Genomic DNA, 26,263 nt, shown 5'->3' with positions numbered 1-26,263 from the left:
GCGAGACAGATGAACTGCTGAACTGCATGGAATAGCTATAAATGATGAGACAAAGACAGCAAATATATTTAATAATAATTTCTTAAATACAGGGCATAGTATAGGGACAAGCGTTCAGGAGAAAAATAACAGCATTTGGTTGAAAACACAGCTGTCATAGAGTTCAGTCATATGAAAGTATCACCAACTACTCCTTCTGAAACGAAGAAAATTATATATTCTTTCAGAAATAAAAACTCAACTGGTTTTGATAATTTTTCCAAAAGAGTACTAAAGATTTGTTCTCATGTAATAAGCCCTGTCTTATCTGAAATATCTTATGCACAACGAACTCCAGGCAGTTTTCCAGAGAGACTGAAATATTCCGTTGTCAAACCCTTCCTTAAGAATGATGATAGATGTCAATAACTACCGATCTGTTTCATTGCTGACATCATTATCCAAAATTATTGAGAAAGTGGTGTATCCCAGAGTAGTGTCTCACCTGAGCAATAATAATATCCCCAGCAAATCAGAATTTGGATTTCAGAAAAGTTGCTCTACTGAGAACGCCATTCACATGTTTATTCACCAAATGTTACAAGCATTAAATAATAAAATAGCACCACTTGGTAGTTGACTGTAAGAATCAGAATGTTCTCCTAGATAAACTGACGTTTTATGGGACTGATAGTATATCCAACAAGTGGATGATAACATATGTAACCAAAAGAGTGAGAAAGTTGTCAACGAATGTAGTCCCAGAACATTGCTCTGACAGGGGAGAAATCACATGTGGGATTCTCCAAGCCTCAATCTTAGATCCACTATTGTTCCTCGCGTATGTAAACGATCTTACATCTAATATACAACAGACAGATGATGTCAGTATTGTAATTAACCCAAAGATATGTACAGAAACAGACGAAAAAGTAAACAATGTTCCTGAAGGTATCATTGACTTGTTTTCAGCAGATGGTCTCACCCTCAATTTTGAAAAGGCACAACATATTCAGTTGTCTACAGCTAGGGTTACTACATCAATATAAGTGTAACATATGGTGAAGAAATAATAAACTGGAGGGAAACTTCAAAAATCTTAGGTGTCCATATCGATGAGAATTTAAATTGGGAAAAGCTATTTCGGAACTCCTAAAACACCTTAGTTCAGCTACATTTACACATAGAATCATTGCAAATCTTGGGGAGAGGCAAATCAGTAAGTTTACATGTTTTGCATATTTTCATTCAATAATATCACTGTAACTCATCTTTAAGGAGAATAGTCTTCATTGCCCAGAAATGTGCCATAAGAGAAATATGTGGTGCACACCTATAACCATCTTGCAGAGATGTGATTAAGGAGTTGGGTATTCTGATTACTGCTTCACATTATATTTATTTCCTCATTAACTTTGTTATAAATAATCATTTGCAGTTCACAAGGAACAATGATATACATACACTGAAGAGCCAAAGAAAATGGTACACCTGTTAATATTGTGAAGGGTCCACACAAGCACGCTGATGTGCCACAACACATGGCATGCACTCGGATAAATCTGAAGTAGTGCTGGAGGAAATTGACACAACGTATCCTCCAGGGGTGTCCATAAATCCGCAAGAGTACAAGGGGGTGGCAATCTCTTCTGAATAGCACATTGCAAGGCATCCCAGACATGCTCAATAATGTTCATGTCTGAGGAGCTTGGTGGCCAGCAGAAATGTTAAAACTCAGAAGGGTGTTCCTGTTGTCACTCTGTGTTCCTCATTGTTCTGCTGGAATTGCCCAAGTCTGTCGGAATGTACAATTAACATGAATGGATGCAGGTGATGAGACAGGATTCTTACATATATGTCACCTGTCAGTCATACCTGGGCTTATCAGGGGTCCCACATCACTCTAACAGCACACGCCCCACACCATTACAGAGCCTCCACGAGCTTGAAGAGTGCCCTGCTGACACGCAGGGTCCATGGATTATTGAGGTTGTCTCCATGCATATATACATCCACCCACTCAATGCTATTTGAAAAGCAACTCGTGCAAACTAGCAATGTGTTTTCAGTCATCAACAGTCCAATGTCGGTGTTGATGGGCCCAAGCGAGGTGTAAAGCTTTGTGTTGTTCAATCATCAAGAGTACATGAGTGGGCTTTTGGCTCTCATTGAATGGTTTACATGCCACTGTTTTTGATGGCTCAGCATTGAAATCTTCTGTCAGATTCAACGATTCTCTTCAGTCGTCGTTGGTCCTGTTCTTACAGGATCTTTTTCCGGTTGCAGTGATGTTAGAGATTCGATGTTCCACTCGATCCCTGATATTCACCGTCCACTTGTGAAATCATCATACGAGAAAAACCAACTTCATTGCTAACTTGGAGATGCTGTGTCCCGTTGCTTGTGCACTGACTATAACTCCACATTCAGACTCACTTAAATTTTGATAACCTCCCATTGGAGCAGTAGTAACTGATCTAACAACTGTGCCAGACACCTATTGCCATATAGGTATTGCCTATCACAGCTCCGTTTTCAGCTTGTTTACATATTTCTCTATTTGAATACACATGCCTATACCAGTTTCTTTGATGCATCAGTGTAATTGCAATGTCAGAAGAAAAAATGGCATTCATTAGTCCACATAAAGCTTGTCTTCAGCCCAAAAGGTGTGCATAATGCAGCAACTAAAATTTCTGATAACTTACCCAGGGATATAAAATATCTGATAGACAGCAAAGTTAAATTTGAAAACATCGGGAGAAAATCTCTCCTTCACAGCTCCTATTCTGTAGAAGAATTTGTTGCACTCTGTGTTCATTAACAACTCAGTTTGACATAATTTTTGCTGACTCTGTGAAAATTGAATTGCAGTGACTATGGAGTAACTACCTTCTTTTTTTAGTTCCAAAGATTAATAATGCTATTATACCAACATTATCACAGCAAAACTTTACATATCCATATAAGTACAAACAGTACTTTGTCCTGTTCCCACATCACACCTTTCTCAGAAGGACAGTCATTTTACGACTTCTACTAATCTTGCTGGAAATCGAATTTCACGACCAGGTCTTGTTGTTCTTCTTGGTCTTTCATAATCTGTAGAGTATGGTTGTTGGTACTGGGCTGATGGTTCCACTGGAATGTCTTCATGTGTTTACTAATCGATCAGTGGAGATATTCTGTATCTGATCTCTCATTTAAAGTCCAAAAACTTTTGGGTTCCGTTCAGTCACGACTCTAATGTCTTCTTCACTTGTTCTATCCTTACAAACACACATGGTGAATTGCTGAGGTCCTTGCATATGAACGGCGTCCCTTTTGCTTTGTAGGAATATTGTACAGATTTCAGACAAATCATATACTGTTTCAGTTGTAACAAAAATTGAGGTAAGTGACCACCTCTTTTTGTGCCATACCTGATATCCTGATGGGAGAGCCATAAACCATTTTTGCGATTGTAGCATTAACATTTTCTCTAATGGAGCACTGACCAAGAAGGCTTACAGATATTATTTAAGTCTGTTTAGCAGTTACATGGGCATGAATGTATGCTTTAAGTGTCCAATAGAAACATTTCAGTTTTTCCATTTGACTGAGCGTGATATGCTGTAGTTTGAGTTTGCTTACAACAGTATATTTTTGATATGGCTTGGATCAGCACAGAGATTAACGGTCTTCCACAGTCGGTCCCTATTTGTTATGACATTCCAAATCTAGTGATTCAGCAACTGAAAAATGTTTGTGCTACTACTTCCACTTGTTTGCTGGAAAAGGTACTACTCCTGTTCAGTTCGTAACTCTATTCATGCATGTTAACCAATAGGTATATTCTTCAGGAGAAGGTATTGGTCCTGTCAAGTCAAGTTGAATCGTTTTGAAGCGTTTATCATTACTAGGAAAGTGTCCTAATGGTGCATGGATGTGCCATGATACTTTATTTATATTTCTTACAAGCAGTACATGTTTTCACCCAATTTTGTTCACCTTTTCTATATTGATCCATACAGACCTTATTTGTTTGTGATCATGTTTACAGCTGTCTTAATGCTTAGATGATCCAAATCGTGACAGTGTGGGAAAATTGGATGTCTAAATGCTTCAGGAATATAAAGGGTGAGTAATTTATGTTGATACATGATACCACAATTATTTTCCTCCCTGCATGAAATAGTATTTTAATTTAAATGATGCATGATGGGTGGACTGTAGGTGATGAAGCTCTTTGTCGTTTTCTCATGCTTGAACTAAATCTTCATAGTTAGTTGGAACTAAGTTTTCAAGCATTGATGTGCTATCAGGGAAAACATTTTCTTTACCAGATACATATCACAGAATTGTAGTAAATTAGGAAACATGCTGGTGATAATGTAATTCGATTGGCGTTGCTTTCTCATGCTTTTGCTTGAATCCATACATCAGAGGAGCATGGTCAGTGTAGACCCAAATAATTAAATCTCTTCCTTCCAACAAATACTTGAAACAGTTGATAGTCATCTCTATACTAAGCAGCTCTCTGTCATTAGTGGAATACTTCTTCTGTGCCTCTGTGAACGTTTCTGAAAAATATCCAATCGGCTTCCGCTGTTTATCTTGCCACTTTTCCAATTCTTCAGTTCTCAATAGAAGATCTTGGACTAACATAGACTACGGTGTTGATGGAATGGACTGAACTGATGCAATCTGAACCTGCTCAACAGAGTGCCTTTCGACCATACAATCAGCCGTTTGAATAATCTTATCCAGTGTTTGGTCAGATATAACTAAAATACTTCGAATGCTACTGGGAAGTTTGTTAAGCCAAAGTGTTTTCAATATCTTGTCCGATACATTAGTGCCAGCATAGCCCCACATTTTTCTTAAAAGTTGCCTAGGCTTTGTATCTCCCAGTTCCAAACAACTCAGAAGCTTTTTGGCACTGTTTACTTTCTTTAAATATGGTCAATAGTCGATCTTTTGCAAGAAAATATTTACTGTTCTCGTAACTTGTAACTACATCTCATACAGTTTCAACAAATTTTGGCTCTAGGTGAGCGAACAATCAGTTAGATTTAGTCGCCTGTGCTGCCATAGAAACGATCGTAAATTGGGCTTCCGCTTGACAAAACCAGATGTCTGGCTCCTCCGCCCAAAACGGCAGTAGCTTGACGCTTATTTTATTGATTTCCAGCTTACATTCAGGATTATTCCATTCGTGTCCATTTGCTGGTGATATTTTGCTTATTTTTTCAAACACAGTGTGTGATTCAAGTTTAAAAACTTTCATGGCAAATTACCATGCAAATGTCGTAGTCTTGCGGATCACGTCGGATCACCAATTTGTTGCACTCTGTGTTCGTTACAGATGCAATGTAATTTAGATTTTTCCATTTATTTTACTTCTGACCGCTCACGCAACGAAAGTTGAATTGCAATGACCATGGAGTACCTACTTCCCTTTTTGTTAAATTCGTAAGAATAATAACCTACTATGCCAACATTATTATGGCAACACTTTACAAACACATACTAATAGTACCTTCTCATGTTCCTACAAATTTCTGTTACTGTAATATGTAAAAGGTGGTGGGTAGGTATTATGTCACAATTGCACATTAAAAAAATATTCAGCATTTAGCCAAATGTAAAAATTAATTTGTGATGTGTATTTAAAAATTACTCGTTGCACATAATTACGATTTATCATGGGCAAATGACCTATGGAACATGAAGCAAACTAAATAAGAGTGGCGAATATGGGGAATAGATGAAGAACAACATTTCTATCGTTTGCAGACAATCATTATTGCTATGTTTAGACTAAATAATTTCATTTTCAGTGTTAATCACATTTGTGTCTTGGGATAATTGGTTTCCATCGTTTCAAATGGATCAGTCTGTCCTGTTGTAACGATAGAAAACGGTTATTTAGAAACATAAATTTAATTATCCGTCAAAGTTTAAAATAATAACTATTTTAACAGGTAACACAGCCTAAATTGTACAAGGAAGTCCACGTGTTAACACTTAAGAGAATACTGGTAACTTCTACAAGAAAATCTATACTTTGCCTAAAGTAAAATTGCCCGGTAGACACAGTTTGCGCTATTGTCCTCCGACAGCATTAGTCGTTCGAATTAACTAATGAGCGAAAACTTTTTGGCGCATACGATTATTACCTAATTTTCTATTTTTGAACTAATAATCGTATGAAAGTATAGCGACATTTGCTTAGTTATTCATTTTGAGCATGCTGATGGTGTTCGGCAGCTCCGTGCCTGAGACTTCCTGTACACAGACGCTTTTACGGGCTGTGTATTATTACACAGTAACAGCTGTAGTATACATAAAAAGACTCAATAAGTTTATAACTGTAACTTATCGCAACAATGCCGCAAATGGTGTACCTTTGGTTATTACTGTTCATAACGAAAGCTCTGTGTAACAAAGTCAGTGATTACTGTGCCGAAGGAAATTTTGTTACCGGTAGAATGCAGCAGTTTCGGTCCAGTATGTTTGTAAACTGGGATTTTGTCTGAAAACTTTTCACGTGCAAAGCTAAATTGGACAACTGTATATTATGAGTGTGCAATATGAGAACTGAAAGAAGTTCATTTCAAGTCAAATGAACAGCTAGTGCAAATGATATTACTTGTAGCTGTAGATTTTAGGGTTAGGATCGGAACATTCTTTGCGGGCAGCTGATGGCCGTCCGAAGGAGGAGCAGAGCAGACAGCCGTAAGGTAGGACGTAAAATGTGTCTCCGAAACAAGTGTGAAAATGTATATATTGACAGGAGTGACTGTGGAAAGCGCTGTGGTGGGATCAGTGAACGATACATGTTTACACTGTTGCGGAAGGAAACGCCAAGCATAGCCGCGATTCTCACAGCGCTATTCAAAATAGGAGCACCACTTGTCAGATTGCAGTTGTTGTGATTATTGCTTGTTCGTAATGAATTACTGTTTGACAATACTTGGATCAGCCGTCGTCACCAATGTCATTGTTGCTTGGTTGTGTTGTGTATCAAAGAAATTTTGGGTACTTAAATATTGGTTGGGATGTTTTGTTTGGGATTGCCCTACTTAAATTTGTAAAACATAATGATTTGTTGATTTTTGCTGTAGAAATACAGGAGGCAAAGAATATTTACCGTTTGGTCCTGAGCCTCCTAAGTCCATACCTGACGGAATAATAATGCAGCAATAATGTTATGCATCTCCAAGGAGTTACTCGCCTGTCAGGTAAAATAATAACTGCGTTTGGCTATATCGGTCATAAATGAATTCAGAAAACTGTTTACACTACAGTAATATATTTTGCAATTATTGTATTTTTGAGATTTGTGTTTTACTGACATTCGTTGAATGTACATGTCGTTTATGGGGATCCTTCAAAGTTTGGTTGCAATAAATTTATTCTAAAGGAGCAGATTTTTATTATTGCAACTACTTGGAATTCGCACTTTTGTTTGAACTTGATTTTAACAGTGATATTTTGTTTTCCCTTCTGCAGGGTTGTGATCGACCAAGATCAAATTTCTATGTTTCTGGATCTGTTACATTTCTGGTCACCTGAATGTTCATAAAACGAGTTGGTAATGATGCAAAGCCTGGAGGCTACATGTGAGGAAGCAAATGTAAGTTGACGTGAAAATAAAAAATTATTCGTTGCTGTACTACCTGGTTATGATTGTAATATTTTTCGTACATAGGCCTATTGTTAAGTATTCCTTATACAGTGAAATTGATTTGAATTTCTATTGAGTTATACTGTTAAGCATTAGTATTGTAAGAGATTGCAGATATTCAGTAAAGCGTTGAAATGAGCAGTTTTAGGCGAAAGATTTGACATTGTTACAGGCCTGTAGGACAAATACATAGCAGACATAGTTGGCTGCATAAGTGAAGCTTAAGGAGAGAAGTTTATTTCACGTTTAAAATAATATCGAAGTAAATGTGAGCATTACTTAGTGTGTATGTGATCAATAGTAGTGCTTGGGGTTGGTACACGTATCTAATGGAGCTGTAAAGTTTTGTCTGCTTCCATTAAGAAGTATACTTCTAAAAGCCTTAAGTTTAATTTTATGAAATCATTTTATGGCGTTTGTCAAATTTTTATGTTTATATGTCAGTGGCCTTCAAGTGATGATTAGGGGCCTATATGACTTTTATGTTTCTCGTAAAGTAAGTATACCATTGTAAAATCAAAGGCTGTGTTCATATTGAATAGTTGAATTAGTCTCAATTCAGTTGGTGTCTAAAATGCAACTGTTCTCACAGCGACTATTGCAGATAGCAAATAACGCTCCTCAGACTGTGCCTCGAACTCAAAACAACAGTGGAAAGGCTTTTTTCTCAATCCATGACAAGCTGAGAGAAATCTATGAAGAAGAGTGTGCAAACGACTTGCAGCAACAAAACAAGGTAAAAATTTAGTGTGGGATTCTTTCTTGGTTTTATACTTAACTTGTGTTTTATGTTAAGTTTAAAGTAAAGTGTAAGAATTTGTAGATGTTTTTGTGCGTCAATTTAGTATAGGCTGTAGGACTATTGTGTATGATTTTCAGTCATTGCATAAAGAATTAATGTTGTCTTCTGAGTAATGGTGCATCTTACAGATGATTGTTTGAATACTTATTTGTCAGAATAAGAAATACCTATGGATATTGTGTTATTTGGTTCTTGGCTGTCATGTAGGCTAGTGACATCTCAGCCTCAGTTTCCCCAACTACAAGGCTAACTGTTGCTGAAAATGAAAGTAAATACAGATCCCATTTTATAATATCCACTTGAATACTGCTCTAAAATTACACATGTTGTTAATTATATTATAGTGCAATAACTTGTGTCTATGACAATCAAAGCTGTAGAATAAATGCTTATAGAGCTTTCAACAGAAATGAGTACGAGTATGAAAAAAATTCCTCTTGTTGTGGTTGGATGTCACTGATTTACTACAGCAAAAATAAACTGGTATTATCTGTATGTTTTGAGTTGAACTGGCAAAATTGAGGCCAGAGGTCTCAATGCTGTAGTTTTCAGAAAAGCGTATTTAGAAAAAAAAATGGAAGTGTGTTCTGGCTCCCTTATCCTTCTCTCCTTTGTATTTCCCTCTCTTCCTCCTCTTGTTAGTATGGGATTTTTTTTTTACCAAAAATCGGATTTCATTGTCAAGTTTCACCTGTAATGGGTGTGGCAATCAACATGTACCATTATTTCATAGTGTAAATAGTCCATTCCTTTCTTGTGTGGTAACTCATTATCACATTCTGTGGCGACATTAAGTAGGTTTATGTTTATCTTATCTCTCAGTATTTTCTCTCTGTTTCTGCTTATTTTTATCTTTGTCATAATTCGTCTCCTTTTCATTACTTTTGTATTCTTTTGATTTTCAACTGCTAGTAAGAGGCTGCTATTCGTTTCATTTTTACTTGATCACATCTCACTCATATGTTGCATTTTGCCTGCTTATTTATATGTGAATCATAATTGTTGTCATATTTTCTTTCCACATGTCTGAAGCATAAGCATGTAGCTACAATTGGTTAATACTTAGATGGTCTATATGTGTTAACAATTTATATTGTATATCTCATTTTATGGACAGTTATGTTGTTCCTTGAGAGAGTCATTTTATCTGGCTGTGTGTTTCTGTCCTCCACTTTCTAGTGTGAAGTGTTAACAGACTGCAAATAATTTTCATTTGATGAGAGTCTTCAGTTTCTCCTCCTGCTTTTCTCCCTGTGATTGGGTGCTCTGTTTGCTTTCAGCATCCAGCACCCTTACCCCCACTCCTCCTCCTTGGGCACATTGGGTTAGAATAGGGCTGTTTTTCTCCTGAAGACATCAGTCATGATGTGCTGTTGTTCTGTTGATTATATTTTTACTTCCTATTGTACTTTGACTTTGCATTAGTTGTATATCTGCTTTTACAAGTTGTAATGCCTTTACAGTTTGGTCACAATTCATAATAATAACATTTTAGGGCCTAGCACACAACCATATGTTAGACTGTTCTTCCAACTACCTCCTCTTTACTTCAGGTGTATAGCTATTGCTTTGATTCATATTATCAGTAACACATTTCAGAGGCACATTGATGTTATCAACACAATTAATATCGTGTTTTTCCTTTATTATTATTAAATTCATAGTAATTTCTGCATGAAACAGAATATGAGGCATTAAAAATATAGCTTTATTTCTCCACCAGCATAATTTTCGAGCTTTGGATCTGCCACTGTAAACTTTCTAATTGTTCTGCAGTGTAGTCTCTCTCTCTCTCTCTCTCTCTCTCTCTCTCTCTCTCTCTCTCTCTCTCTCTCTCTCTCTCTGTGTGTGTGTGTGTGTGTGTGTGTGTGTGTGTGTGTGTGTGTGTGTGTGTGGGGGGGGGGGGGGGGGGGGGACATGTATACGATGTACTAAGCTACAAAGCTCAGTGTATTGCTGAACAGCTAAATAATACCTGTGTGTTAGTGTGGTGAATTAAAACTTCTGCATTGAGTTTTAACAGCCATTGTGGAAAATTTTATTCACCATGTGGAATTTTGGCTGTTGTTGCCTGACCTCTAAAATAGTATATTAGTATGTGTGAACATTCTGGTGAAGTCACTTTTGTGAACTTGATTCTTTGTTCTCATCTTCCAGCACCTCAAATCCTGTTCCTTTCTACTGGAAAAACTTGTTGCAAAGGAACAGCTTAATACGCTTATCATTAATCTCTATCCTGGCAATAAGGGATATTCTGTTGCTCTCCGAATTCATCCTAAAACTGCAGGTGAGATTTAAATTTGTGTTTTTTTAATGCTATGTTTTATTAGATTATTCCCCATCCTTTGTTACTGTGTAGAACAGTTGTTATGTAAATGGAAGTAGTAAACAGCTGCTCAGCAATGACGTTCTTTGTATTTGTATTATATTTCATGATATCTTGGCACAAATACAAAGAATGAGATTTTGTGGTAATTATACTTCTGTTTTAAGGGGCTTCACTTGGACCCCAACTGTTATAAGCTTAATTTATCATTTTAAGGATAACATTAATCTGTTTGGGTGATTGAACATCATTGTGTGTATACCAACATTATGAGCAAGACATGTACAGGTGAGTTGTCAATTCTTAATGGCAAACATATGAATTGTTAACAGAAGGTCACTAAACTTAATTGTCGTTGCGTGTTGTAATGATAGATGTGAGATGCCATTGTTGCATTATAGATTTGTTGTGACACACATGAACAATCTTTGTAGATAGCACTGAGTACAATTATTGCTGCTTGAGATGTGTGCTTCATTATGTTACCTCTTTGGCAGAAATGTTTGTGCAGATGTGGAAGTAAGACAAAGTATGGGTAAATAAGACTTCTGGACATCTCCACCTATCTAGATGGAATGCAGTATAATAAGTTGTTTGTTGTATTGATAGTAACAAAACTTATTTTTGAATTGGCCTTTGATCCCGCATGTTACGTAAGTGGTGACCATTTGAATTTGAATCTCTGCAGTGATACTGCAATTTTAATCCAGTGCATTGTCTTGTTTGTCTGAGAAAATTCACACAAAAAGCACAGAGCAGACCAGATCAGATGTACTTCTTGTTTCGATTGATCCGTAGTGAGGAGATCCTCCAGGATGTGGAACACACCAGAAGAAAAAGAATACACAATACAGATCTTTACAATGAAAAAAAAAAAATTCTAATTTACCTTCCACAGACCCCAGGTGGAATGATCGTCATGGATGTGGGATGAGTCAAAAAATATTTAAACATATTGCCATTTATGATGTAATACACAGTAAATAAAATGATCATTTTATAACACTTATTTACAATAAACACATTACTACACTGAGTTTGTGCAGAAGTCAGAATGTACCGACACCTCTAGCATGAGTAATACCAAACAATAAAACTTTCTTCTCTTTACTGATTTCCCTACATTCTTCCTTTTCAATCTGCTGCTAAAATTTCATTGTGCCCGGCCTACATCTGCATCTGCTTACAGCTCATGGGTTTCTAACTGAAGCAACAGGTCAAACTTATTTTTCACATTCATCACAAAGCTGTCAGATGTAGTTCTAAGCATGTACATCTGAATTGCCACTTCCCACTTATTTTTACCTTGTACCCTCTAACCTGTCTAAATCTTTCTTAGCCTTGTCTAATTCAGTCTGAAGAGCAGAAATGCCCTCTTCCTGCTCCACTATTTTTATGTCTCTACTAAATATGCTACATACCCACTGAAGAGCCTCATTTACTTCCCACGTTCCCACACCACTATAGTCACCCACATGAAAAAACAACAGCACCCATCACACCAAAGCCCAGACCTAATGGTCCTATGGCAAGTCAGGTACTTTTCACTAATGATTATTATAATACTTTAATAAGAATAATTCATTTAAATTATTGATAAACAAGTTTACAAAAGTCAGGCATGTATGCTGCTCTTTGTAAACTAAATACGTATAGGCTACTAGTGCAAAGTTTCTGAATCGACAACTTAAATTTAATTACTTTATGGAAATACGGGCTAAAATAATGAACACGTATGCTCTGATTAAAGTGGTGGGAAGAGAAAAGAATTGTATGAGATTCCCTATGTTTACTGCGTCAAAGATATGGCTACAGTATGACTGTAAAGTCTTTTTGTGATTTCTGCAATAGCTATTACACCAGGTTGACATTCACATCATTGGGGGTGTACAGTTTTCTGTACATGTGTACAAAGATCTTAATTGCCCTAAACAATAATCAGTGCGAGAATTATGGGACGTAACACAATTTGTGCTGGGATATGTGGATAACTTGAGTGTGATCATCACCAGTCACATAGTTAAGCATCACACAGATCCTTGCTGTTTGTTCAGAAAGTTAGTAGTAATTGATAAAGGAATCAAAAAATTCGTGTAGGAAAAGTATGAGGTACTTCTGAAATATTCAGCAAATTTTCAGTTAGTGTAGAACGGAGATTTTGTGAATAATTGCTATCCGTAGTAACTCAGATAATGTCTTTAGACCTCCACCATGATTCCTCGTTATGGTTTCCTGTACCTTAGCACATTGCATGTCATTGAATACTGTCCTGTCTCTGTGAAGATGCTAAAGACAAGAAATGATGCTCCAGAATCATAACTTCATTCAGTTTACCTTCACATGTTGCTGTCCATACCCTCACATTTCTAAAGCGTGGAATATTTGATTGGTGTGCTCTTTAGCACATAAAAAATGGTTTGCCTGCCCCATACTGAATTGACAATAATGGTTTGCTAGCTGAAGTTTGCAGGTAGAGGAAAGCATTCAACACTGGGCGAGATCATTCAGCTGACTTTATTGGGGATATTTTTAGAACATACGTATATTGTATGAATTGCTGGTGCTGGACCATGGAATATGAGAAGAAATTTTCTGGAGTGGTTAACCAAGATATACTGCATGCCATCCCAGAAAGATCACCCATTTGCAAAATGCCTTGTGAGTGTCATCTACTTGCTGTTTAATGCGTATGTCAAAATGTGCAGGGTGAGGTGATGTCTACATATCGATTGACATCTATACTCTGCAAACTATCCTGAGGTGCATGGCCGAGGGTATGTCCTGTTGTACCAGTTATTAGGGTTTCTCCTGTTCCGCTCACGTATTGGAGCATGGGAAGAATGATTTATGTAATGTCTCTGTGTGTGAAATAATTATTCTAATCTTATCTTCACGGTCACTATGCAGGCAATAAGTAGAGGGTTATAGGACATCACTAGAGTACTGTATTTACTTGAATCTAAGCCGCACCGGAAAAATGAGACTTGAAATCAAGGAAAAAATATTTTCCCGAATCTAAGCAGCACCTGAAATTTGAGACTCGAAATTCAAGGGGAGAGATAAGTTTTAGGCCGCATCCCCAAATCGAAACAAAGTTGGTCCATTGTAATATGAGAGACAATTTAGGTCGAATGAATGACGATACAGCTGCAGTAGTTTGGTTCGAGTCATAAACTCAGCAGTTAAGCTTGACCAGGTAGCCATTGTTATGCGTCAGGCACTCTGTCCGTATTTATACGGGTACCCTTTCTTTTCCACGTGCTTCATCTGGTTTGAATCGATTGCTTATTTTTCTTTGATCTGATAAGTGCCGTTCTCTTTGTTATAGGTGTTTACTTCACTCAGCTGAAAATTCATTGCTGTACTGTGCATTCTTTGTCGCATTCTGATAATGAGTGTTTACGGCCTGTTGCCGCTCGCGGCACGGCTTGCTTTTGTGCGCGCTTCCGCCGCTTACAATAAAAAAAGACAGGAATTGTCTCATTAGCGAAACCATGGCAAGAGACTGCTATTTGTTGTTAATTACACTGCTGCTTTCTTTGATAATGATCAACAAAAACCAAATAATAGACTGCGTATGATAGATGATGTTCTGAACGAGAGTTTAGCGAAAATTTTTCTCCGTTTGAAAATCTTTGCAGACGCCTCTTTAGTACATTACATTCTGCACAGAAATTAGTCATCTTAGATTTAAAAATCTAGTCAATTGCCGTGCTTCATTTCTGACTGTATCACTATTAGGCATAAGAATAATACAAATATAAACATGACATGATATGTATATTCTTCTGCGTTTGCTGTTGTCTCACTCTACTTTCGTAGTTTATTAGGCAGACAGGATTTAAATGAGATAGCAGCAAACACGAAAGAATACATGGAAAAAAGTTTATATTCATATTATTCTTATAGTGAAGAGAATACTGCATGTGATTCACAATTCATAAAAGTTCCTATTAACAACCATCTCTTCGCACAGGTAGGAAAAAATTCAGAACATTGAGTTGGCCATATTGACAAGCATCCCAGTCTTGCCAGTCGTATTTTCTTAGTAAATTGAAATGTTGCTACATTCGAAGATGAACAATACGGAATTTTTATTTACTTCGTTGGATAATGTATGAAAATGCAGTGGTAGAAACTCGGGGCGGAGAAAAAGGCTCGGCTTCCACTTTTTTTACCGACGCAGAGGTTTTGCCGCCAGTATTTATCTTTGTGCCTGCAAAGCATGCCTGTGTAGTGCTACATACAGGGTGGTCAGAAAATATGTGAAATAATTGTAGGGATGTTACAGGGCAGGTTGTACTGAGACATGAATATTAAGAAAGAAATTCGATATGTTGCGCCGTTTCCGAGCTATTTAGCATTGAAGTTAGTCAATCAGATCGTCGCGCGTGTAAATTCAAGTTTCAACTAACGAGACAAAGCACTCATTGGGCGACACCGCCCCTGGCAGGCCGATTGAATGCGAGCGCGCGACGTCGCAATTGGCTAAATTATATGCTAAATAACTCGGAAATGGAGCAACGTATCGAATTTCTTTCTTAACATTTATGTCTCAGTACAACCTGCCCTGTAACATCCCTACAAGCATTTCACACATTATGACCACCCTGTATATTTGACGGCAGAAGTTAGTTGTGGCGGCACCTACCAATATTTTTCGGAACTTCCGCCTACTTTGCACTCGATTCTAAGCTGCAGGCGGTTTTTTGGATTACAAAAACCGGAAAAAAAGTGCGGTTTAGATTGTAGTAAATACGGTAATGATTTAAAGCTGGTTCTTGGAACTTTCTTAATAGACGTTCTCGGGGTAGTTTGTCTGTCTTCAAGAGTTTGCCAGTTCAGTTCCTTCAGTATCTCTGTGACATTCTCCCATGGATTAAACAAAACTTTGACCATTGGTGCTGTCCTTCTATATATATATGTTCAGTATCCCCCATTAGTCCAATTTGGTACAGGTCCCAAACACTTGAGCAATATTTAAGCATGGGAGGCAAGAGTGATTTGTAAGCAATCCCTTTTGTAGACATTGTATTTCCACAGTAATGTGCCAATAAACTGAAGTCTCCCACCTGCTTTACCCACAACTGAACATGTGTGATCGTTGCATTTCATATCCCTACAAAGTTAAAGCCTGGGTATTTTTATGAGTTGACATAGTCCAACGATGATTCATTGATGTTAATAATCATGGGATATTACTTTTTGTTTTTGTTTTGTGAAGTGCAACATTTTACATTTCTGAACATTTAGAGCAAGTTGCCAATCTCTGCACTACGTTGAAATCTTATCAAGACCTGACCGAATATTTATACAGCTTCTCTTAGATAGTACCAAAAAGCCTGCTTTTACTATTAATATTGTCTGCAAGGTCATTAATATAGAACGTCAACAGCAAGGGTCCCAACACATTTGCCTGGAGCCAAAGTGAAGTTACTTCTACCCTGGTGATGACTCTCCCCATCAAAACGTCCTCAATACAGTCACAAATATCACTTGACACCCCATATGATCGTACATAAGTTTAGGTGCAATACTGAGTCAAATGCAAATCAAGGAACACTGCGTCTGCCTGGTTGCTTTGATCCAAATCTTTCAGTATGTTATGTGAGGAAAGTGCAAGTTGGGTTTCACGCGATCATTGTTCTTGAAGTCCATGCTGGTTGGCATTGAGGATTGTACTTCTGTTCAAGACACCTCGTTATGTTTGAGCTCAGAATTTGCTCTGAGATTCTGCAACCAATCAATACTTACATCATCATTCTTTTTTCGTGCAAAGTTAAGACCTCACTGCTGCAAATTAGAGTTAATTGTGTTTACCTACATTGTATTTAGCTGCATAATATTTCACTTCTATGTGTTGATATGGGAGATTCCTGAAAGAGAGAATGTCTTGTGATTTTCTCCTGGGATATGTCACTTTGTCTAACCTTAGCTGTTGTAGAAGTGTTGTTGTATCTGACAAAAACCCTTCCTACTTGTGCACTGTGCTTTTAACACACTGCATTTCACACATTTATTTTGTGGGGCTACTAGAGGATTTATTGCACCCCTTTTTAATTGAAATGCCGATAGTTTACTCAAGACATAGGTCTGTGGGACTCATTTCTTCCAGTCTACCATTTGATTCAGGTGTTCACAATCCTTTTCAAACACCGCATGACGTTGTGTAACTGATGACCTGTTTGCCCTCCATACAAATTGAATGTTGGTATGGAAATTGTTCAGGTGCTTCAGGAAATAGCAAAGAAGTTTCTATGAACTGCCAAAATAAAGACATGCCATTCACTTACCTGGATCATACAATATGATTGCAGGGTGCTGAGTTGTCCTGCTTTTTAATCGTTTGCAAGATGATGCCATGCAGCTGTTGTACAAACTGCCATATGAACCAAACAACCTGATCATTGTCACCAAGAAAAATTGAATTGATGCACTCTTGTTACACTGCTACTTGAACTTTTTAAATATAGAAAATCCATTACAGCTGACTGTCAAATTGTCAGAAAAAAAAACTTGCAAAAGGACCTGTAGAAGATTTTATTTCATTTTTAACTGGTTCATATTGTTGGACAGATTGAAAAAGCAAGTTTTGCCAACAAAATTTATGTTGGCTAAACCTTCTATAGGGGGAGGAAAAAAACTGAAAATCTTCAGACTTTTTCAGTTAAAAACGTTTTTCCCACTATTAGTACCCGTGCAAGGGAGAGTAATATAACACAGAGTGGTGAGGTAATTTGTAGGTCTAGAAAACATTTTTCGGTTGAAGTTGCAGTCAACTCGGAGATGGAAAATCAAGTCCTTCAGTATAAGTTTTTGTATGACGGACAAAACAAGAAATGCTTGATCACACTTCATAAAAAGAAATTTTTTGAGTGTGGCATTGAGGTGGACCAGGCACAAGACAGTGCTGAACAGTTTTACTTCAACCTGATACTGCAAAATAATACTGCCGCAGTAAAATGTAAATAACAGAGTAACACTAAAATAAAACAATTTAGTTGCAAAGAAAATCCGCCATTTACAACAATAAAACACAGTATACACATAAGTGCCTCCTGACAGCAACATGTGTGGAAAATTAGCAATACTTCGTAACTGTTGTGTCCTGTCTACTCTTCGGATATCGGGTGCATAGGAAACCTGCTTTCTTAGATCGCTAGACAACAATTCAAGCAAATCATATCAATGAATTTTTATTACAGTAAGATAAATGACAATACTTAACTTAGAGAATTTACAATGGTGTGTTGCAAGGGATGGATGACAGGTAAAATAAGAAAATCTCTTCAGTTTACACAACTTCTAATACAAGTGAAACAATATAGTTTCCAAGTCACCACTGTAGAGCTCACAGAATAGCTAGTCTTCAACTGGGTTGCTGCCAGTCAGCCGCTGCTGTCTCAGTGTCATCCTAGAGAGGGGTCGGTCAATGTACTATTGGCTGTCATCGTCTCTCAGCCTTTTCTACTCTACAGTTCTTGACTGGCATGCCAGTACTTAATGTTAAGTCAGAACAGAGATAATAAACTGCTTTCAATGTCTTCTTCATGGGCAATGAGCACGATATAACAACTTTTTATATGTGTATCAGGTTGCTGGAAAATACTGCAATGGTGGTTTGAGAAGTGTTACTTTCAAAATAAATTTCCTTATGCAAGATGAATTATGTTATGCGTGACAATGAATTTCTTAAATCGCAGAGCATTAGACTCTCATTGAGTACTTGATAGTGAGGACCAACCACCTAGAAACATTTCGGGCCCAGAGCGCCAGCCATTTATGCCATTATTTAAAATTTTACTGGTACATTTGCATTTGATATATCTTGAAGGGTAACATGCTAAAATAGACCAAGTTTCATTGTTAGTTTTTCATATTTATTTAGTTCTTTCATAGATTACAAATTATGCAATAATGATGGCGAAAAGTATATTCATCCTTCAGAAAAAGCATGAAGAGAGTTCCTGAGCAATTGCACACGTAATTGGCTTTTCTACAGAAAAGTATCTTCAGTGCACACCAATGAAATTTATTACTGCGCTTGTCAGAATTATTCAGCTGATACAATTTAAGCTGCATTTTTAGGACCCTGCATAATCACACACTCAGAAAAACAACAAAAAATTGTTTGTGGCCAGTATTATATGTGAAAGCTTAGCTTTTCTTGTAGCTATGCTGCATGTACATTAATTTAAACTATTAACTTTTCCTATTTGTATGTTCGCACCACTTAAGTCACGTTGGTGTTGGCTGACTAAGTCACGTGACCTATACTGTGAATATGTGCTGTTATTGGCTGGCGAGATCATGTGAGGTGATCTATGATTGGTTGACAAAATTGCGTCGCAATGTCGATTTCAGTTTTTGAAAGCTACCCTGTTCTATTTGGTGGAGTTCCTGTTGCTGTATTGGGTAGTATTTGTGTTAATAATTTCGTAACGTGAAAATATGCAATGTAAATGTTGCCGCACATAAAAGATTGTTCCAAAAGTGTTGTCTTTCGCTGTGTTTCGTTTCCAAAAATGCCAGGAACTAAAAACCTCCATCATTTAAGGATGAATAAGTTTTACATATCTGAGGGAACATATGTACTGCCAGCAGGGATATAGTGTATTTTCACATGGGAAAAAGTGTATTTTTAACAGGGAAATCCAGGAATATATTTTTTTTCTTAACACCCTGTACCTATGTTTCATTTGCATTACATGATTTCTTTATACAACTATTGTTAGCTACCAATTTTGGTTTGCCTATTTCAGCTAATAATAGTTCAGTTTTATGTCACTGGTTATTTAATATGTGTAACATAATGAGTAGATGATGTAGTTTTATAAATATGCATGAGTCAGGGCAGAAATGTCCTGGACTCAACTTCGACTAGTGATAAACAAACTGCAATACAGTGGAATTTCGATCCTACGATATCTTATTTTACATTTTTCATTATCCTATGCCACAAATTCATAGCCGTGTTAAAAATCCGTTTAATCAGCGATAAAAAATACCCAATTTTACATTTCCTCCCAGTAAGGTGTACTTTGTTTCTGTGTTCTTAGTCAGTGTCTTGGTTGACTTCATCCCATTTTCTTCCTATTGACATTTGATGTGACTGAACGAGTTACAAGTGGCACAAAAGACAGATCGTACATGCCAAGGGTTGTGGTGAAGTTAAGGGAATATTTTAGGCCATTGCAGAGAGGGAAGACTTGAGAGAGGAGATGCTGATATAATCCACAATCGGTGTTGCCAACACGACTTGCGACATTTAGCTTCACTGTGCTATGAAGGTACAACTACTGCCAGGTTGTGGCAGCAATGGAAAAACAGGATGTTGATGCGAAGTATTCTGGACCGAGCCAGTATGTGACAAAGGGGCCCGCCTGCCACCTTTTCTTGTGCCACTTGTAACTCAGTCTCATCTTTTTTACATGTATTTCCTATGCACGGTATTTGACAACAATTTACTGCAGTGGGAGAATAAAAATCGAAAACTGACGATTATGTAAAGTGCATCATGCAAATCTTGTGATCAGCCATCTGATGATGAACTTGTCAGTTTGAAACTGGTTATGGTGCTATTTACTTATATAAATAGCATTATTAATAGTGGCTGGTTCCTGTCTTCTTCTTTTTAGAATCAACCTACATTAATTGTACACAGCCAAGGTCTCACCAAGTCAATTTTAGACTAAATAGCAAAAACCTGCTGTGTATACTCTACAGCAAGTGACAAGTTTGAAGCGCAAACGTGTGCATTTGCAATACTGCAGAACGCTCTAGTTTGACCGCTCAGCACAATGAACAGGGAAAAGTTTACAAGCAATACACTAAAAGTAACCGAGCTCGTGTCGCCAGTGTATGGTGCACAGCCATTGGATGCAGAAGGAAAATGCACATCCCAACATATTAAATTTCTACATCTTTCAGTGTGCTTCACAGTTTTTGGCTTAATTCATCATGTTCTTTTTTTTTCTGGGTGAGCACAAAGGAAAGATATCTTGAAAACACCTGTTTTTATGTATAATTTGTCATAGTAGCATGTTTGAAAATAGTGTATCGGATACCAGTTTAAGTTTTTTAATGAATTTTTACTTGCTATTACACATATGTGATTTTTTAAGAACTGATGAAATTCATTACCACAATTATTGTATAAACATTGTATTGTACATTCAATTTCGTTCAGTTACGCAGATTTTATACCATGTATTGGAGAGGATTATGATTTTTAATCATATATAGGAAGGCAATGGCAAACCACCTCCGCTAGGACCTTGCCTAGTACAGCGGTGCAGACCTCCTGCATTGTCCCCTAGACTCTGTCAAGGAGTATGGGACTTCATCATCATCATCATCATCATCATCATCATCATATTATAACAGTTCAAATGTTTTTGCTCGTGTCTGGGGGGTTTTAATTTTTTCTTCAATTCTACATTTTCCTCAATTTTGCATTTTGTAAGGTGACTGCACCAAGGGCTTTCACTGTAGATGGATGGCCAGGTATCAGCCAGTTGCACACAGTGCAATTGAATACTGCAAACAGAGATATTCATGATACATAATACATGCCAATTATGAGAACAGTAACTGATATAAAAGTGCTGAAAACTAGGGTTTTGTCATTTCTCACAGTGTCTGAAAATCAATATTTTTTTTAACTGTAACACTGTTGTTACTGGGTGCAGAAAAAAGTGTAGTAATCAGATTTGGAAAGAATTTTGCGCTCTTTTAAAAAGAAAGTAGACCTCAAAGTGTTAGGAGCACAAGAAACAGATTTTTCAAGAAACTGGAAAAAACACACAATTTTCAAAGTTTACACAATTTTGTTGATAAAACTTGCTTTTCCAATCTTTCTGACCATATGAACGAGTTAAGAAAATAAAATCTTCAAACCCCCCCCCCCCCCCTCTCCATGCAAAGTAAACCTACTTTAACTGGAGTACAAGAATGAACTAAAGTGATACACAGTATTGAGATCAACACTAAAACTCTAGCCATTGGTGAGAGTGTGCTGAGTAGCACTAATCACATAGTTCAATGTAGTGTTCCACAGGTATTCACTGTATGGTGTAAATTACATTGTGTGTTTGTTCAAAGAAGTTGTAGTAACTAATAAAGAGTCTCTGAAGTTTCACGAAGCATGAAGAACTGCAGTTTAAATTTGCTCTGTCTACAAAACATTCAACCCAACTTACTTGTGGATAGGCACACCAAATACGAGGGCCGCTCTAAACTAAGCGCACATTTTTTTCAAGAGTCCAACTTCTGTTCTACATATTTGCTATGGTCATAAGGTCATTTTTCTCACTTGTACTGAAATGCAATTCAACCTGTCTTCACAAGTCACATTGTTGTAGCACTTTGTCAGGAAGACTGCTGCACTCAGTGTTCATCTGAAGAAACATGCAGTCATAAGAATTCCTACGGTGAGAGGAGGAGACAGTGACAAACATTCACAAGATACTGAAGAGGGTAAAGGGGATGATGCTGTTAGTCACTGGGCAAACAGATTATCTTGTGAAAATGACGGATCAAGCCCTGCACATACTCCTGAAAAATTTGCAGGAAATTTTCAATCAGAGCTTTGCTAATGCACACATAACAGTGAAACAGCTGTCAGTCTGAGTGGGAGTAGGAGCAGGAAGCGCAAGCCGAGTGTTGAGCCAGTTGAAGTAGAAAAATGTTTGCACTAGGTGGATTGAGGGTATGTTTATGGAAAACAAAGCATGGATGGACAGCAATGAAGCACTGGCCATACAGCCTTGATTTGGCGTTGTGTAATTACTACCTCTTTGGTAAACTGAAGGAATCCCTTCACAGAGATTTGAAGATGGTGTCTTCCTTGTGAAGGCTGCTAAACTGTAGCTCAAAAGTGCTGGTCATGATGTCTACTGTGCAGATATATAGGCCTTCATTACACATTAGGGACATAGGTTATGTGGAAAAATGTCATTTTGTTTCTTAAGAATGTGTCTACGTATTGTAAAAATAACAAAGGTATGGGGAAGAAAACAAGAACATGCATTTCTGTGGAGTTACATTGCGAATGAACAGGAAGAGGTTCTCAGGAAATTCCTGAACAGCAGAGTGGGGGGGGGTTCTTCTGGCTGCAGCCTTTCACCGTCTTGTAGTGAAATATTAAACCAACTTAACTTGTTGCAGCAGAAGTAGTCACAAATTCACAAGATCTCTTATTGAGAAATACTGTTTATTGTAGCCACATAATATGCAACATTGAAGTAACACTTCCTGTAGTTATGATACATGCATGGCCGTATGTAACACAGTTAACATCATTGGCACATGATCTCCTGAAAATAAAGATCCTTACATGTCATTATTAAAACTTTTATAATTGTTTGTTTCTCTAGACTGCTGAAAAAGCCAAGAGATTGATGTCATAGTTTCTGAAGAAAGCGTTGTAGTTACATTAGTACTAACGCAATAGGATTGTTATGATTATTTAAAATTTTGCAAGATGTATATCAGTAGACAAGAGGGGCAAGGAGAAGGACAGTCCGAAGAAGATTGCCTGATAGAACCAGTAAAATTTGTATCAAATTTCTGTTTAGTTTGTGGAAGAATGAAAGATACTACAGATTAGTAATAGATTTATTAGTAAACACTGCTGTTTTCAGTTCACATATATTGTATATTCATATTCCAAATGAGATAATACTGATAAAACTAAGTCACCAACCACATAGTTAAGGAATTATTGCAACTCTAGTATGGCAACAGTTCACCATTTGTAAGGAATAGTAAGTTCACTGCACAAGTCCTAAATGGCAGCACAGTATAAGCAACTGGAAAGTGCACCAAATGCAACTAAGAGAGTGCAGCACTGTTTACGAATATATAGAAACAAGACAAAAAATTTTCAGTTGATTATTACAACACTCTACTTCAGTTAACAAATACTTAACTCTTCCACTGTCTTTTGTTTCTAAGACCTTCAATGTCTACAAGAGAAAGCAGCTGTTTTACTTTATTGAAGCTGCATATAGTGAGAAGCGTGGTGAGAATATCTGCTTGCTGATCTGCAGAGCTGACGTGTTCCAGGTGAAGATACCCAAGTTGAATTTTTCTCATACAAATGATACTTCACATCTGTGAATTTTGTTAACTCGTGCTGATAAGTATTCTTGATTAAAGGGATGGCACTTTGACGATCAGTATCCAAGCTGTTACTTATTTCTTCTAGCCTCATAATGTTTTGCAAAGTTTGCTGGATCCAGATGATTTATTTTACAGTTTGACTGGAAGCTAGATATTCTGCTTCTGTTGTTGGCAAGGCTACACTTTCTGTCTCCATGCTGTTGTGGCCTCATCAAGTTTGAGAACAAAACCTATGGTTCATTTTTGAGTGAGGCCATCTCCTGCTTAGCCTGAGTCACTTAAAACAGGCAAACGAGTATCCTCACTTCTTGGATAATATAAGCCAGAAGAGATTGCTTCCTTTGGTGTTTTTAAGATTTTCTTCACAGCATTCAAGTGCATCTTTTCTGATTTTTTGAGGTGATGACTAGCATTGCGTATTGCAAAAGTGATTTCAGGTCTAGTTGCCACCGGTTGATAGAGCTAGCTTCCAGTAGATAGATGGTATAGATCATTGAGACACAGCTCAGAGTACACTTGTGCATGATCAGCAAGTAGTGCCACATCATTGCTGTTCTCTGTGTTGTACTGTTTCAGCACACCCTCTCATATGTCTCTTGATTGAAGAAGGTAGAGCCACCTTGAAACTGCTTTGTTTGCAAACCTAGATAATGACTAGTGCTGCCCTTAGTTATAGCAGATTCCTGCTCCAAATTATTGAACAGTATATTAATTACTTCTCTAGACTCTGATACAACCAGACCATCATCAGTATGAATAGCTAGGATGGCCAAGAGTCTACCCTTTTCATTTACAAAAATGCATGACTCTGCCTTGTTTCTATTAGGCCAAATGTGTTTAGCTCACTGGTGAATAATCGACTCCATAATCTAGATGCTTGTTTGACTCAATAAATACTATTCTTCAGCTTGTGTACCCTTTCGGTACCATCCTCAAAGCCCTTTGCTCGGTATCAATTTCACCATGCAACAATACAGTTTTAACATTAGACTGACTGATGTTGAATGCCTTGGATGCTGTGATAGATAAACTTTTCTTTTGCAGTCAAATCGTACCACTGGATTGTAGATTTCATTGTGGTCTGTTCCACACCTCTGTCAATATCCGCTAGCAACGAGTCGAGCTTTAAATCTATCCTCAGTTCTATTTGTTTCTTTCTTCACTTTGCATATCCACCTGTTGTTGAGTATTTCTTTGTTTTCTGGGGTTTCAGTCGGGATGCAAATTTCATCAAGAATAAGTACATGTATTACTTCTTGCACGACCTGCTTCCATTTTTCTCATTTGTCACTATCTATTGCATCTTATTGTGAGACAGGTTGATGCGTCAGACACGCAGAGATTAGAGTAATGGTTTCTTCCCGATTTTTGCTCTATGTTGTAAGCTTCTTCCTATTTGAGTCACTGATTCTGCGGAGACTTCATTGATGTCTGTTTTGTAACATTGATTTCAGAATAAAGTTTGTCCTCAGGTGATTTCATTGCCTCATCTTCTGTCTGATTCAGGGTCTCCTCTTGAGTGGGCTTTTCATCCTCAATGGTCTTAGATATTAGGATTTTTTCATCATCTTTCTTGACAGTTTTCTCAGATTGACAACCCACATATAATTTGCCCATCAAAACATCACACTGTATTGTATTTGAACTTTATGAGGAAACCAGATACAATATCCTTTTACGTCTGTATCATATCCAGCTAAGAGACCTTTTTCAGCTTTGGAATCCCATTCTTCCCATCTCACATTTGGAGTGTGTGTGTAAACCATCTCTCCAAATATCCTGAGTCTGGATACATCATAGTCCAGTCCAATCCAATCCATAACTTGTGAGATGTTTTTCCATCACCACTTCTTCACAAGTTCTATTCAAAATATAAGCTACCTTGTTTGTGGCTTCAGCCTATAATCATATTGGCAGCCTGCCTGCTTGTGTAAAGCATTGTCCTTTCTGTCTCCACCAAAGTTCTGTCCTTGTTCAGCTGCACTATTCTATTGGGGACTGTAGGCTACTGAGTTTTGATGCATTATCCCATGGTTCTGTCTTATTTAGTGTGCCTCTTGATTAATCAATTGTAGTCCATTGTCAATTCTGATCATTCCATGCTCAACATGCATATAACTGGTTTTTATGAAATATTCAAGGTGTGTGGCCACTTCATACTTGTTTTTTAAAATTACTTATTTTGGCAGTGGAAATAGTCACTTTTAACTAAAGAAATTACCAAGAACCACCAATTTGGACCACATATTTTTTTTTAATCACTGTGAATCAACTCATCTGTTTTTGCTGACTTTGAATCATTTTTTAGAAAGAGAACTTGTTAATTTTTCCCCCTATTTATTCTCACATAAGTTTTTAT

General features: G+C 37.3%; 1 protein-coding gene across 4 annotated transcripts in view; it reads left to right on the top strand.

Annotated features, from left to right (window-relative positions):
* The first annotated feature begins 6,058 nt into the window (after positions 1-6,058).
* Positions 6,059-26,263, top strand: part of LOC126281188 (putative mediator of RNA polymerase II transcription subunit 26) — a 244,464-nt gene continuing 224,259 nt past the window's right edge. The window contains exons 1-5 of one of the 4 annotated variants that reach the window (XM_049979891.1): positions 6,059-6,704; positions 7,089-7,205; positions 7,477-7,600; positions 8,244-8,387; positions 10,611-10,740. In XM_049979891.1, the coding sequence (XP_049835848.1) occupies positions 7,562-7,600; positions 8,244-8,387; positions 10,611-10,740 (313 nt within the window). In that variant the 5' untranslated portion in view covers positions 6,059-6,704; positions 7,089-7,205; positions 7,477-7,561. Of the gene's footprint in view, positions 7,003-7,088; positions 7,206-7,476; positions 7,601-8,243; positions 8,388-10,610; positions 10,741-26,263 lie in introns of all 4 variants that reach the window. The other 3 variants (XM_049979889.1, XM_049979888.1, XR_007551226.1) reach the window with 3 other exon arrangements.

The sequence above is a fragment of the Schistocerca gregaria genome, chromosome 7 (assembly GCF_023897955.1).
Source record: "Schistocerca gregaria isolate iqSchGreg1 chromosome 7, iqSchGreg1.2, whole genome shotgun sequence".
Lineage (NCBI taxonomy): Eukaryota > Metazoa > Arthropoda > Insecta > Orthoptera > Acrididae > Schistocerca > Schistocerca gregaria.
Note: the sequence above shows the minus strand (reverse complement) of the source record. Positions and strands in the feature narration are given on the sequence as shown.